Below are 12,538 nucleotides of genomic sequence, written 5' to 3'. Positions count from 1 at the left end.
GTAGTTTAGTACTGGTAGATTTAGCAGCATCCGAAAGTGTTTCTTTCATTTCCTTGTGATGGTAAATAAAAACTAAAAGTACTTGTTCCTTTGAAGGTAGCCGAGTTCCTAAAAACTCACCACTAGGCTCCTTTTCTAGCAGCCAAATTTCTCTTTTGGTTCCCATTTTAAAGTTCAATTACCTGCAAAAGATGAAAGAAATACATGAGAAGACCATTAGTCAATTACTTCAATGTTAGAAATTTCACTAGTTTGTGATAAAAGTGATCAATGTGTGCAACCCCTAAATATTATTCAATCTTCTTGAAATTTGGCATATATATCTTTTACATCACTGAGACTCGGGGAGTAAGCAAAGTCATATGAAAATCACATCTTTGGAAAAATGAAACACCCTAATATATATATATAGTATATACACACACTGATAACAGCAAGCTTAAAAACCACTGGTACATTTTCTTGAAACATATACCAATTTCTAACTTCCAAAAAAAGCTTATCTTAGGTAAGCATCTTATTTACTACTCCTATTAATTTGAGTTAGCAACATCATTACTGTAACAATAAAATGAATTGTTAAAATACAATCCAGAGATATCAATAAAGGTACAAGTGGCATAAGCTGCAGTCTGTGACGAATAAAGGAAGGGAGATGTGCACAGGCAAATACATCTGTTTTTGTCTAATTTTTTTACAAAAATCTTTCATTAAAGTATTCAAACAATTAAAAGAACCTTGAATTTAAGTGAATGGGGCCGATTTATCAAGGGTCAAAAGGCCCTTGATGCCCCTGTTTCCATGCGAGCCTTCAGGCTCGCCAGGAAACAGCAGTTATGAAGCAGCGGTCTTATGACTGCTGCTCCTTAACTGATCCGTCTGCTCTGAGCGGCAGACAGCAATCAACATGAGCAGATACGATCGGGTTGATTGACACCCCCTGCTAGTGGCCAATTGGCCGCGAATCTGCAGGGGGCGGTATTGCACAAGCAGTTCACTAGAACTGCTTGTGCAATGTTAAATGCCGACAGCGTATGCTATCGGCATTCAGCTATGTCTGTCATATAGACATTGATAATTCGGCCCCAATGACTAGCTCACAGAGGGACAGAAGACACACAAACAATATGTTCTAATAGCTCTGGTCAAAGTGATTACAAAATCTGAACTTCCCCTAGTCTCCCACTACCCTATACTTGATTGGACAAGCCTGTATGACTAAAATCCAATATTTAGTGCTTGGCTGGCTGGCCCTAATATCAATCATTAGTAATACTATGGCAGAATTGAACACATGATGATGATGATGAACACATGAATAGTAAGGCACTCTGTACAAAATTTAAAATGAAGGAGCTGGTTAGCAAAATAATATGGCTATTTTCCCCCCTTCCTGCATCTTTTATGGCGCCAAATGGCATGAACAAATGAATGAATCAATTCGGTCAAGTAATTGTTTGGACTTCATCCGTTTTATGTATTTGGCTGTTTGTGTATAAATACCTTGCACCAAATGGTTGTAGGTACAATGTCAAATAGTAGGGGCAAGAGGCATCTGCTTCCATATGGTAAGGAAGCACTGATCATGCTACCTTACAATATGAAGCCAGAACGCTGATCGTTACAAATAGTGACACTGTCTGTAACAATGTTGCTTTGGTGCATGGTAGTGGTTGAAAGAAAGGAGGTAGATGGGTGGGTGGCCCAGAGGAGGAGGGGGAAGCGGGGTACACTATGGCAAAATCTGTTTGGAAGGGAAAGGGAGGTATGGGGCCTTACGCTACATAAATATATGGGTTAGAGTGGGAGGTGGGTCCCTACACTACAAAAAACTATGGATCGCTTGGAGTGGGAGGTGGAAAGGGTGAGGGGGACTCCTACACTGCAGAAACACATATATATTTAATATATAAAAAAAATTGTAACTTGTAGACTGGGAAGTGAATGGTGTATTGTCGGCTTGTTAATATTACTTTTGAAGAGAGAAACAGACTGCTTTCTGCAATAACTTTATTACATGAACTCACGCAAGACTGCATTTTAACTGTTCCTGTTTTCTGTGCCCTCTGCCCTTTCAACTCACTTCCTGTAGCAATGATATAATACACATTCATTGCAAACTATACTCAACACATCCTTCCATTTTTAGAAACAAAACAAATAATACACAGTTTAAATATAACAGCAAACATGACAACAAACAAATAACTAACAACCAAACCTTTAGAGATATTTTCCAGTTTCTCAACCTTCTTCAATGAGTCATTGTGAAATTCATTGTGAAGGCTCTCTGCTCAAGTTTTTCCACATCAGCTTCATATAATGGCAATATTTAATGTACTTAGGTGGTGTCCTTTCATGTACAGCCTCCAATAAGTATGTATCACTAAACAATAAATGTCTGTTGGCAGTGTTTTGGACCTTGCACATTTTGGTATCTTCAGTAAATGTCTGCAATTTCATCCGAGAACTAAACCTTTTGTGGTTTTTACTTCAAATAACCATTCTGACAATTTACACAGCACAACAGCTTCATCGTCCCAGTGTTGTCCTGTCCAGACTTTCACAACATCCCCAGCATACAGCTCCCTGTGATTGTTTGCACCCCTGTCATAGTTTCTCTTTTGGCATTCTCTTATGATCTCTTTCTTCTTCCAATACATTTAGTGTAATTTGCTGTTTGCATGGTACTGGGTAGGAGATAACCAAGGTAGTTTAGTTTTTATCTGCCTGCCAAAAAAATAGTTCTGCTGGAGTCTTTCCCCCTTCCAGTGGTGTAGCTCGATAGTTTAGTAAAGCTGTTTGCAGATTCTTTCCTGAGTGATGAGCCTTTACAAGCAACCTCTTTAATCATTTTTCTACAGCCTCTGCTAATTCATTACTCTGGGGATTCCTTGAACTGGATGTTATGTGTGTAATCCAAACTCCTCAGAAAATACTTGAAAATGTGTACATGAAAGCTGGGGGCATTTGGAATGCAGTACCTTGAAAACACTGCTCATAATTTCTTGCACAGCTGCTCTGAAGAAGTATTTCTCAGTTTTGCAACATCTGGGTATGTAGAGTAAGCATCTAATTTTGCTATTTAATCCTGGCCATCCAGTGAAATGAGAACCACTGCCACTGTATGCCATGGAACCTTCACCATTTCTTCCTACAACAAACTTGTTTAGGGAGAGCGGATTGAAAGGTCTAACACCTGGGGCAAGTAGAGATGAAGGTTGTGATATGTCATCATGTTTGGCCAGAAAAGAACTTCCTTAGCTCTGCTTCTGTATTTTTGTATTCCTAAATGCCATTCATGTATTTTAGCTAACATTTCTTTTCTCAGTGATATAGAAGTTATCAGTCTATTACCTATAAGAAGCACTCCATCCAACACTGAAAGCTCTTCCCTATGTGGCAAGTACTGCTTGGGCATGTATTCCTTTTTACTTGCAGAATGAATGGCTTGTATTACATTTTGAAGAGCTTCATCTTCTGTAGTTGACTTTTGTAATCTCTGCCACAAAGTTGATGAAATGGCTCCTGACATTTTGACACTATTAACATGTACCTCTATATCAGAGTCAGTTCCATCATCAGGTGCTCTGTGACACTCTGTCCAAATTCGACATAAAATATCTGCAAATAAATATAAAAATTCTTCTTGGGGTATATTCCAAAATATAATTATATTTCTGTAACTTCAACAGTAGTCTCTGAATTATTGGTGGTGCTTTCCACAATTCTTTACGTGAAATGGTTATTAAGGGTTTATGATCTGTTTCAACTGTAAATGGGATGCCATAAACAAAATTGTGAAAATCTTCACAGCTAAATGCAATCCCCAATATCTCTTTCTATTTGAACATACTTATATTCATTGTCAGTAAAAGCTCTGGCAGCGTATGCAATAGGCCTTCAGTCTTTGCCACCATGCTGTAGGAGGGCTGCTCCTAGTCCATCTTTAGATACTTCTGTGGAGTAGGTGCTGTGCTAAGCAGTTTTTTAAGCAATAAAAAATTCTTCATGTTCTTTTGCACAGCAACGTCTCATATTTTAAGGTTTTTTTCTTACAAAATAGGTATGAATTTTCCCAAGTAAGGCACCATGCCCAGAAATATCTGTAAATCTTTCCTCCATTTTTTCAATAGCCTGTACTTTAGCTGGATCAGATCTAACACCTTTACTGGAGATGATTTCTCCCAGGTAGATTTTTTCAGATTGATTCAGTTGACATTTTGATTTATTTAATTTCAATCCATTTTCCTGAGCAATCTGTAGTCTGTTGTTATGTTCACTTTCTTTAGTACCCCAAATTAGCATGTCATCAATGTAAACTTTGACACCTCCCATGCCATTAAATAATTGGCTATATGGTTCGATTAAATCTTTCAGGGGATGAACATAAACCAAAAGGCAGATGTTTTAAACTGTACTTCACAAATGGCATATTAAAAGTGCATATGCGCCTGCTTTCTTTAGCTAGAGGCATCAAGGATTGAAAACATCTAGGCAATTGCCTGCTTTTTAATCTGAGGTCAGTGACATTTTTTTCTACTGTCCCATTTGGTTGCTGTACCCTTGAGTTAAACACAAAACATTCATACGATTCAGTTGCGCAGTATATTGTAAATTTCTTCATAAAAAGCTGATAATTGTCACAATCAGTTTCTGATTATTGAAAACTGTTATTAATGTCTAGAGCATCTGACCCAGCACCAGTTAAAAGCTAAGCTGCTTTTTGATCATCTGGGAGTAAAAATGTGTTTTTGGCTTTCATATACAGGGCTGTATTACAAGTGGAGTGCTAAATAATCGCATGCCCCCAAACGGGCAAATTTAGGGCGCGAGATAATTAATCAGTCATTAAAAGTGGCTGGTTAATGCTACCACAATCTCGCAGTAGCAATTAGCGCTTATATAATTAACCAAAGATCAGATCTCTGGTTAATTTTATAAATGTGCCCCAAATGCCCCCAAAATACAGTCTAGTGTATTTCACTAAAAATAAAGATAGCAGCATCTTTATTTTTTTATAAAATAACTGCACTAGGCAGTATTTTGGTGTTAAAATTGGCAGGTGTGGAGTGTTAAAAAGAAAAAAAACGGCACTGAAAAGTGCCTTTACAATGCGGCCTATGGGAACTGTGTGTTCACAGTAAATATATATGTATTTGCTTATATACATATATATAATATAGAAAAATAGAGCAATAGAAGTCTCTAAATGAGGTGCGCAAATGATTGATAGCAACCAATCCTGGATAACAAGATTATCCTGTAACAGCAGTGCACTCGTACGGTCAGGCAGCACTCTTGGAAGTTAGAACAATGAGAAGAACCTTTGTGAGCAGAAAACAGAGGCGCCTCATAGGACAGTATCGTCCAACAGCAGAAGAACAAAATTAACAAAGCAGCCCAAAGCAGGGGTACTCATAAATGTAGCGGCATAAACGTATGCCTCACAGCGCAGGACGGGACCTTTAGTCGCCCGACAGACAAGCACACTGAACCTGCACGTGGAATCCAGGAACCAATCGGCAGCAGCTTGCGGGACCACGTCACGATGGGAGATGTCTGTGAGGTATCCAGTCACCAGCCTCGGCAGTAAGATAGACAGGTCAGCGGACCAACCATCAGGGGGCGTCAATCAACCCGAGCGTACACGATTGGGCGGATTGATGTCCGCAGCCTCAGAGGAGGCATATGAATTAAGGAGCAGCAGTCTTAAGACCGCTGCTTCTTAACTCCTTTTTCCGGGAAGCCTAAAGGCTCGTGCGGAAACAGGTGCATTAGGCATAATAATCACATCTACAATAATCACAATAATCACACCTAAATCACATCTTGAATATCTAGTGTACTGATATTATTTCTATGTTATTTCACCACATTCTTTCTGTTACTTGTTTGTAGGAGTTAGGCTCAGTTGTTTTTCTTCTTTTTATTTTCTTTAACAAAACCTTCTTTTGCATTTTTCTTTAGTTTCATATAACACATAAATCACCACATCAGTCATACTTTATTTGTAACCTTAACATGGATGTTTTTGTTTTTTCTTCAAATACTTTCCAAAACATGATTCAGGCAGCTGTGTTTATTTATAGAAACTGACTCACCTTGTAATTGTGGTACCTTTAGGGATCCTTTCCTGGAAAAATATTCTTTAACTTAAAGGGTGTTTCTTCTAGACAAAAAAACGGTTGTTAAAGAAAATAGGAAGCATACCCTTTTACATTGATAATGCATATTAAATACTGTCTGGACCCAATTATGGTCACATGAGAGGTTTAAAACCCCCTTCTTCACTCATGGTTTTTTTTAGAATTTGGGGCCGAATTATCAATCTCGAAACAGTAGTTATGAACCAGCTGTCTAAAGCTCGCTGCTCCATAACTTGTCCCCTACTCTGAGGCTGCGGACATCAATCCGCCCGATCCTATATGATCGTGCTGATTGACACCCTCTGCAGGGGCAGCATTGCACAAGCAGTTCACAAGAACTGCTTGTGCAATGATAAATGCCTATAGTGTATGCTGTCAGCATTTATCGATGTGTGGCAGACATGATATGCTATATTGTATCATGTCCGTCCTCACTTTAATAAATCAGTCCCTTTAGGTGGTTATATGTAAAAAAATTATTAGTTCCGAGATGAGTTGCCTTGTATTTTGAGGCCAAGCAGTCTTTCTGGATGGGACCAGACTTATAAGACAGAAAACTTCTCTTTTGTAACAGACTCAACTAAACACATAAATACACATGCATATATACACTATATATATATATATATATATATATACTCACATATACTAATATTTATATATATATATACACACAAACACACACATAATAACCCTTTCCAGTTAAAATTCTTGTCATACACCATATATCTTTTTAACCCTTATAAAATATTTACATTAATATTTACATGAATATTTTTTCTGAAATTTTATATATAAATGTTACACATTAATTGAATGTATTTATGTTGTCTTTAGTGCACATTTTTTTTCCCCTTACACTTTACACAAGGGGGTAGATTTACCAAGCAGCAGCTGCTGCAATCTACCCCCGATGTTTCCGGCTCACCAGAAACATAAGTTAAGAAGCAGCGGTCATAAGACTGATTGCTCCTTAACTCGTCCGCCACCTCTGAGGTGGCCGACTGCAATCATCCCGATCTGATACGATCGGGATGAAAGACACCCCATGTTAGCGGCTGATTGGTCGCGACTGTGCAGGGAGTGGCATTGCACAAGCATTTCACCAGATTTAGCAATGCTGGGCGGACATGATTCGCTGCAGCGAATCATGTCTGTCCGGCATTTGATAAATCGGCCCCAAGGTTTTTACTCATGCTAACCTGACAAGTGCAAATATTGATTGCGCTCAAGCGCACCCATTTACTTTCAACTTGTAATACGTAATATAGTTAGCGCAGTTTGCGATAACTTTAGCACATCACTTGTAATCTAGACCAATATATTATAAAACATAACTTTTTTTACAGAATTAATTCACTAACATCCTCTAACCACCGACCAATGGCCAAATTATCTAGCTTATTTAGCTTGAAAGTTTGCTATGCTGGGTTCTTTAAAATATAAGGCTAAAACAAAAGTTGTGTAATTTCCTTGCCAGCGAGTTTTTGATCATCCGTCTCTATCAACCATTGTATGTTTGAAATATAAGATGAAAATGTTTTAATGGCCTGTTTCTGTAATATGTTATGTCAAAAATATGTATCTGCGTATATATGACTAGTGTTAAAATGTTTTCTCATATGCTAAGTGAAAAAAATAGTAAAACACTGTCTGTCTAAATGTTTCAGAATGTTACAATCTGTAGAAGCAATTTGAAAAAATGTACTTTCTTTTTCATAAATTTAATTTTAGGTGAAAGACTTCATTAAAAGATATCCAAACAAGGAACAGGACTTTAAATTGTTAATGAAACCAATTTGTCACGAGCTTGAATTTGCTTGTCCTGAAGTAAGTGGTTTTTATTGTTCTCAAATTAAAAAGTAAATAGACAAATTAAAGGGACATTAAAGTCATCTTTATTATTTAAATTTAAAAGAAGACATTTTAAAATGCAGCTTTAATAACATTTATATTTTTTTTAATGAAAACTAATGTAAATGTTCTACAAATATTCAGTATTTGTTTTGTTTAAACTTAAAGGGACACTGTACCCAAAAATTTAATTTCGTGATTCAGATTGAGCATGAAATTTTATGCAAATTTCGAATTTACTCCTATTATCAAATTTTCTTTATTCTCTTGATATCTTTATTTGAAATGCAAGAATGTAAGTTTAGATGCCGGCCCATTTTTGGTGAACAACCTGGGTTGTCCTTGCTGATTGGTGGATAAATTCATCCACCAATATAAAAGTGCTGTCCAGAGTACTGAAACCAAAAAAAAGCTTAGATGCCTTCTTTTTCAAATAATGATAGCAAGAGAACGAAGAAAAATTGATAATATGAGTAAATTAGAAAGTTGCTTAAAGTGAAGGTAAAGTTCGCTATTTCTCTTTATCTATTTTTACTTGTCCCCCTAAATGAATGGTACTTTCAGTCATCAGTTTTTTTAATTAGAAGTATAAAGTGAGTTTTCGCCGTTTATACTTAACTTTTTTCTAGCCGTAAATTCAACCCAGTGTTTTCTTCTTCTTTATTCTTGCAGGTCACGTTTTTTTATCAACCAATTGTAAATCTGGCCGTTAGGCGGCCATCAATTTACGTCATCCTGCTCCTGGATGATCTGCGCATGCGTTTAGAATTTGTTAGTCTTGTTAGACAAGCGCAATCCAGTTTTGCGCATGCTTATTCAAAATGTATGTAGGATATCTATAGCTGAGACGAATGACGCCTGCGCTTTGTGAAAAAAGGAGGATTACCGCATGCGTATTGCTAACAGTAGACAACTCTATGCGCATGCGCAGTTCATTGTATCCTCATGAACGCGCTTTAGAGACGGATATAGAGCGGATTGGGCTGCTCTATATGTCATTCAGGCAGAAATAAGGAAATTACTGATGGGAGGAGTCAGGAGCGGCACGGTAGGGAAATGTAAAACATGATTACTTTCTAAATATATAATTGTTTGGGGAAAAGAAGTTAGCGATAATATTGTTTAAACTGGGAATAATTAATTTGTGTATAGAGATAGGTAAAACTTTACCTTCACTTTAAAATTGCATGCTCTTTCTGAATTACACATGAAGAAATTTGGGTTCAGTGTCCCTTTAAATGAAAACTGAAGACTTTGATGAACTAATTTTTTTTGCTGCCTCACAAGTCGAGTTTTATTCTCTGTTTAAACATACTTAACTTGAATTTTATATTGGAAAATATTTTAACATGTGTAAATGCTATGGTTTCATGTGTGACATGTACATTTATTAGTTTATTGTCCCTATAAAGAAAAACTGTCAACAAATTTGTAGTCATTTTATGTTTGTTTTTTTTTTATCCTCTCTTTTTACAAAGAATGAGGTGAAATCACAAGAAACATTCTTAAACTTGATAAAGTATTTCACGGAAAATAAAAGAGTAGATGTTGAACCATACATCCTAGCACAGTAAGTAAAATATTGGGGGGAAACTACTTCATACTAATTCTTTTATTAAATGCATTTGCTGCATGATAATACCCCTATACTTTGCATGGTTTCAATTTGATGGCAATATTTCAGTCTACCAGAAAATACTTTACCTTGGACCTGTTTAGAATGACATTTCTCGGTTGTTCATACAGATTTTTAGTGTTAAATGGCCATGATACCCAAATGTTGAAACACTTGAAAGTGATGCAGCATAGCTGTAAAAAGCTGACTAGAAAATATCACCTGAACATCTCTATGTAAAAAAGAAAGATATTTTACCTCAAAAATTCCTCAGTAGCCACATCCCATTGTAAAGGACTTCTAAGCAGCAAATCAGTATGTCTGTTCTGGGACAGCCGAAGGATTGAGCCTTGTGCACTCATGTTATTTCCCTATTCAGTTTAAGGAAGTTTATTATGAAATCTCATGAGAGTTAAGTCAAATCTCATGAGATCACAGTAAAAGAGTTCATGACCTCAGCATTGCTGATGCGGATTGGCTAAGGTTAATTTCTTCATTTTTATTTTTTTTTACCTGCAGAAGAGCAGCAGCTGAGTATAACTTTTTACACAGAACTTACTCTGCTGAGCTGAGGAGATTGTGAGGTAAAATATCTTCCTTTTTTACATAGAGATGCTCAGGTGATATTTTCCTGTCAGCTTTTTACAGTTATACTGCATCAGTTTCAAGTGATTTAGCATATGAGTATTATGTCCCTTTAAATTTCTTGCATAAGCTCAATCTACAGGTTAATAATACAATTTTTTTGGTGTAAGGAAAAGTGAAAGACAAACAAAATTATTCATTTTGCATTTAAACTTAATTAATATTTATGGGAAAAGAGACAGTAAACACTGTGCTGTTTTATTATGAAGTGTCAGATTACGAGTGGACCGCAAAAGTTTGCGCCCAAGCGATAGGGTGTTTATCGTGAGGGTTTGTGCTCGTTGTGCTTACTGCTCGTATTACGTGTTGAAAGTAAACATGATCGCTTGAGTGCAATTGTGATTTATACTAGAATGATTACCGCAACTTCAGAGCTCTGGTTAACTGTTTTGTGAAACAAAAAAGTTGCCCTAAACACATCACAAATACATTAAAAAGTATAGTTACCCTCCTAATAACACCATCTAATAAAAAATATTCAAAAAAATACTGCACAACAAAATTATAAGGGATCAAAGATATGAGGTCTCAGACAAAGGCAGACAAAGGATTTGAGGCATTGAGATACATACATATACTGTACATGTCTAAAGATGGATATGTATATATATATATATATATATATATATATATAAATATACTCAAAAAACAAAGTATTGCAGTATGCAGTGATACCTTTTTTATTGGACTAACATAATATTTAAAAGACAAGCTTTCGAGAGTTTTCCTCTCTCCCTCAGGTCTAAAGTAATACTGATCATTCTGATATAGATACACATCACATACAACAAATAGAAGGGAGAGAGGGGGTGAGAGGGGGGTCATAAAAGCATAGAATGTGTCTGAAGGAGAAAATAGCTGAGAATAGCCAGAAAGAATAAATGTTTTTTGAGCATCTATCTACTGGACTAACACGGTTACTCCAATCTTCACTACTATATATATATATATATATATATATATATATATATATATATATATATATTTATTTATATATTTATTTATTTATATGTGTGTACATGTGTATTTGTGTATTTATGTATTTATATACGTGTATATGTATGTACAGACATATATACACACATAAATACATATGTACACACTCACATATATTATATATATATATATATATATATATATATATATATATATATATATATATATATATATACTGGAACCCTTTGCATTCAAGAAGATGAAAACATGAAAAAACATATTTATGCAATATTTATTTTTAATAAAGTTTTTAACTATGTATTTACCGTACATATTTCTATATATATCTATATATCTATAGATATACATTGCACCAAAAAAGCTTCAGATATATGTAGAAATAGTTATTAATATTATTATTGGAATGTGAACTATTCATATTTTCATGTCTGGTTAGCGCAAATTACAATATGCGATGGGTTTGCACGAGAATGGAGTGTTAGGTTTGTTTCCACTTTTTTTTCTCCATTGACTTCTATGGGGAAATACGTGAACACGCACACGATATTCAAAGTTCGGCTTTTTGTGCTCTTCGGGTTACAGCGAGAATAAAAACGGTGTACTTTCAATACAAGCACAACCCGACAATCGCGAAAAGCTTTCTTCTGCCGCAATTAATGCTTGAGCAGAAGCGTTAATTAACGTGTCACTCGTAATCAGGCCCAAAATGTTTTATTTTTCTCAGCAGTACATTTTGTAATATAACTTCATTATTTATTTTGTTCTATAATTTAGATGTGAAATTTGGTGGTTTTCCAGTTCTAAGATATTTAAATGCTTCTAGACCTGAGCATTCATTTTTGGTTTATTTGTCTCTTAGATGAATGGCCCTTGAAAAAAAATGAAGAAGTGAATTTGCAGGAAAAAAAAAATCGATTGGTTCATTTGGATAATGTCATTAAAAACATTACGTTGAACTGGGGGGTTCTGATGGTGGGAAATGCCTCAAAAGCTCCAAATTTAGACCATTTAGGCAGCAAAGGCTTCAAAAGTTTAAATTTATATATAAGCAATATCCTTCCGGTGAATATGTATTCATGTGTATGTAAATGTATAGGTGTGTGTGCACTGTATGCATGTACGAGTGAGCGAATGAGCCTGTATGCATGTGTGCTTGTCTGGCCCTCTATCTCTATTATATAAAAAAAGATAATATGGTGCTTTGCTTTTTTATTATTAGAGTTGGATAGTAAGAGAGCTGTGTGAGAGGGGTCAGGGAGGTTGGAGGGTTGAGGAGGGATCCCTACATTGAAAATAAATAATAAAAAAATGCCCTAAA

The 12,538-nt window shown here is 35.8% G+C and overlaps 1 protein-coding gene across 1 annotated transcript in view; it reads left to right on the top strand.

Annotated features, from left to right (window-relative positions):
- The window catches only part of LOC128647506 (uncharacterized), a 179,869-nt gene that overhangs the window by 60,430 nt on the left and 106,901 nt on the right, over nucleotides 1-12,538 (top strand). Inside the window, exons 5-6 of the mRNA XM_053700290.1 lie at nucleotides 7,884-7,979; nucleotides 9,482-9,573. Of these exons, the coding sequence (XP_053556265.1) occupies nucleotides 7,884-7,979; nucleotides 9,482-9,573 (188 nt within the window). The remainder of the gene's footprint in view (nucleotides 1-7,883; nucleotides 7,980-9,481; nucleotides 9,574-12,538) is intronic.

The sequence above is a fragment of the Bombina bombina genome, chromosome 2 (assembly GCF_027579735.1).
Source record: "Bombina bombina isolate aBomBom1 chromosome 2, aBomBom1.pri, whole genome shotgun sequence".
Lineage (NCBI taxonomy): Eukaryota > Metazoa > Chordata > Amphibia > Anura > Bombinatoridae > Bombina > Bombina bombina.
This window is presented reverse-complemented; position numbering and strand designations above follow the sequence as displayed.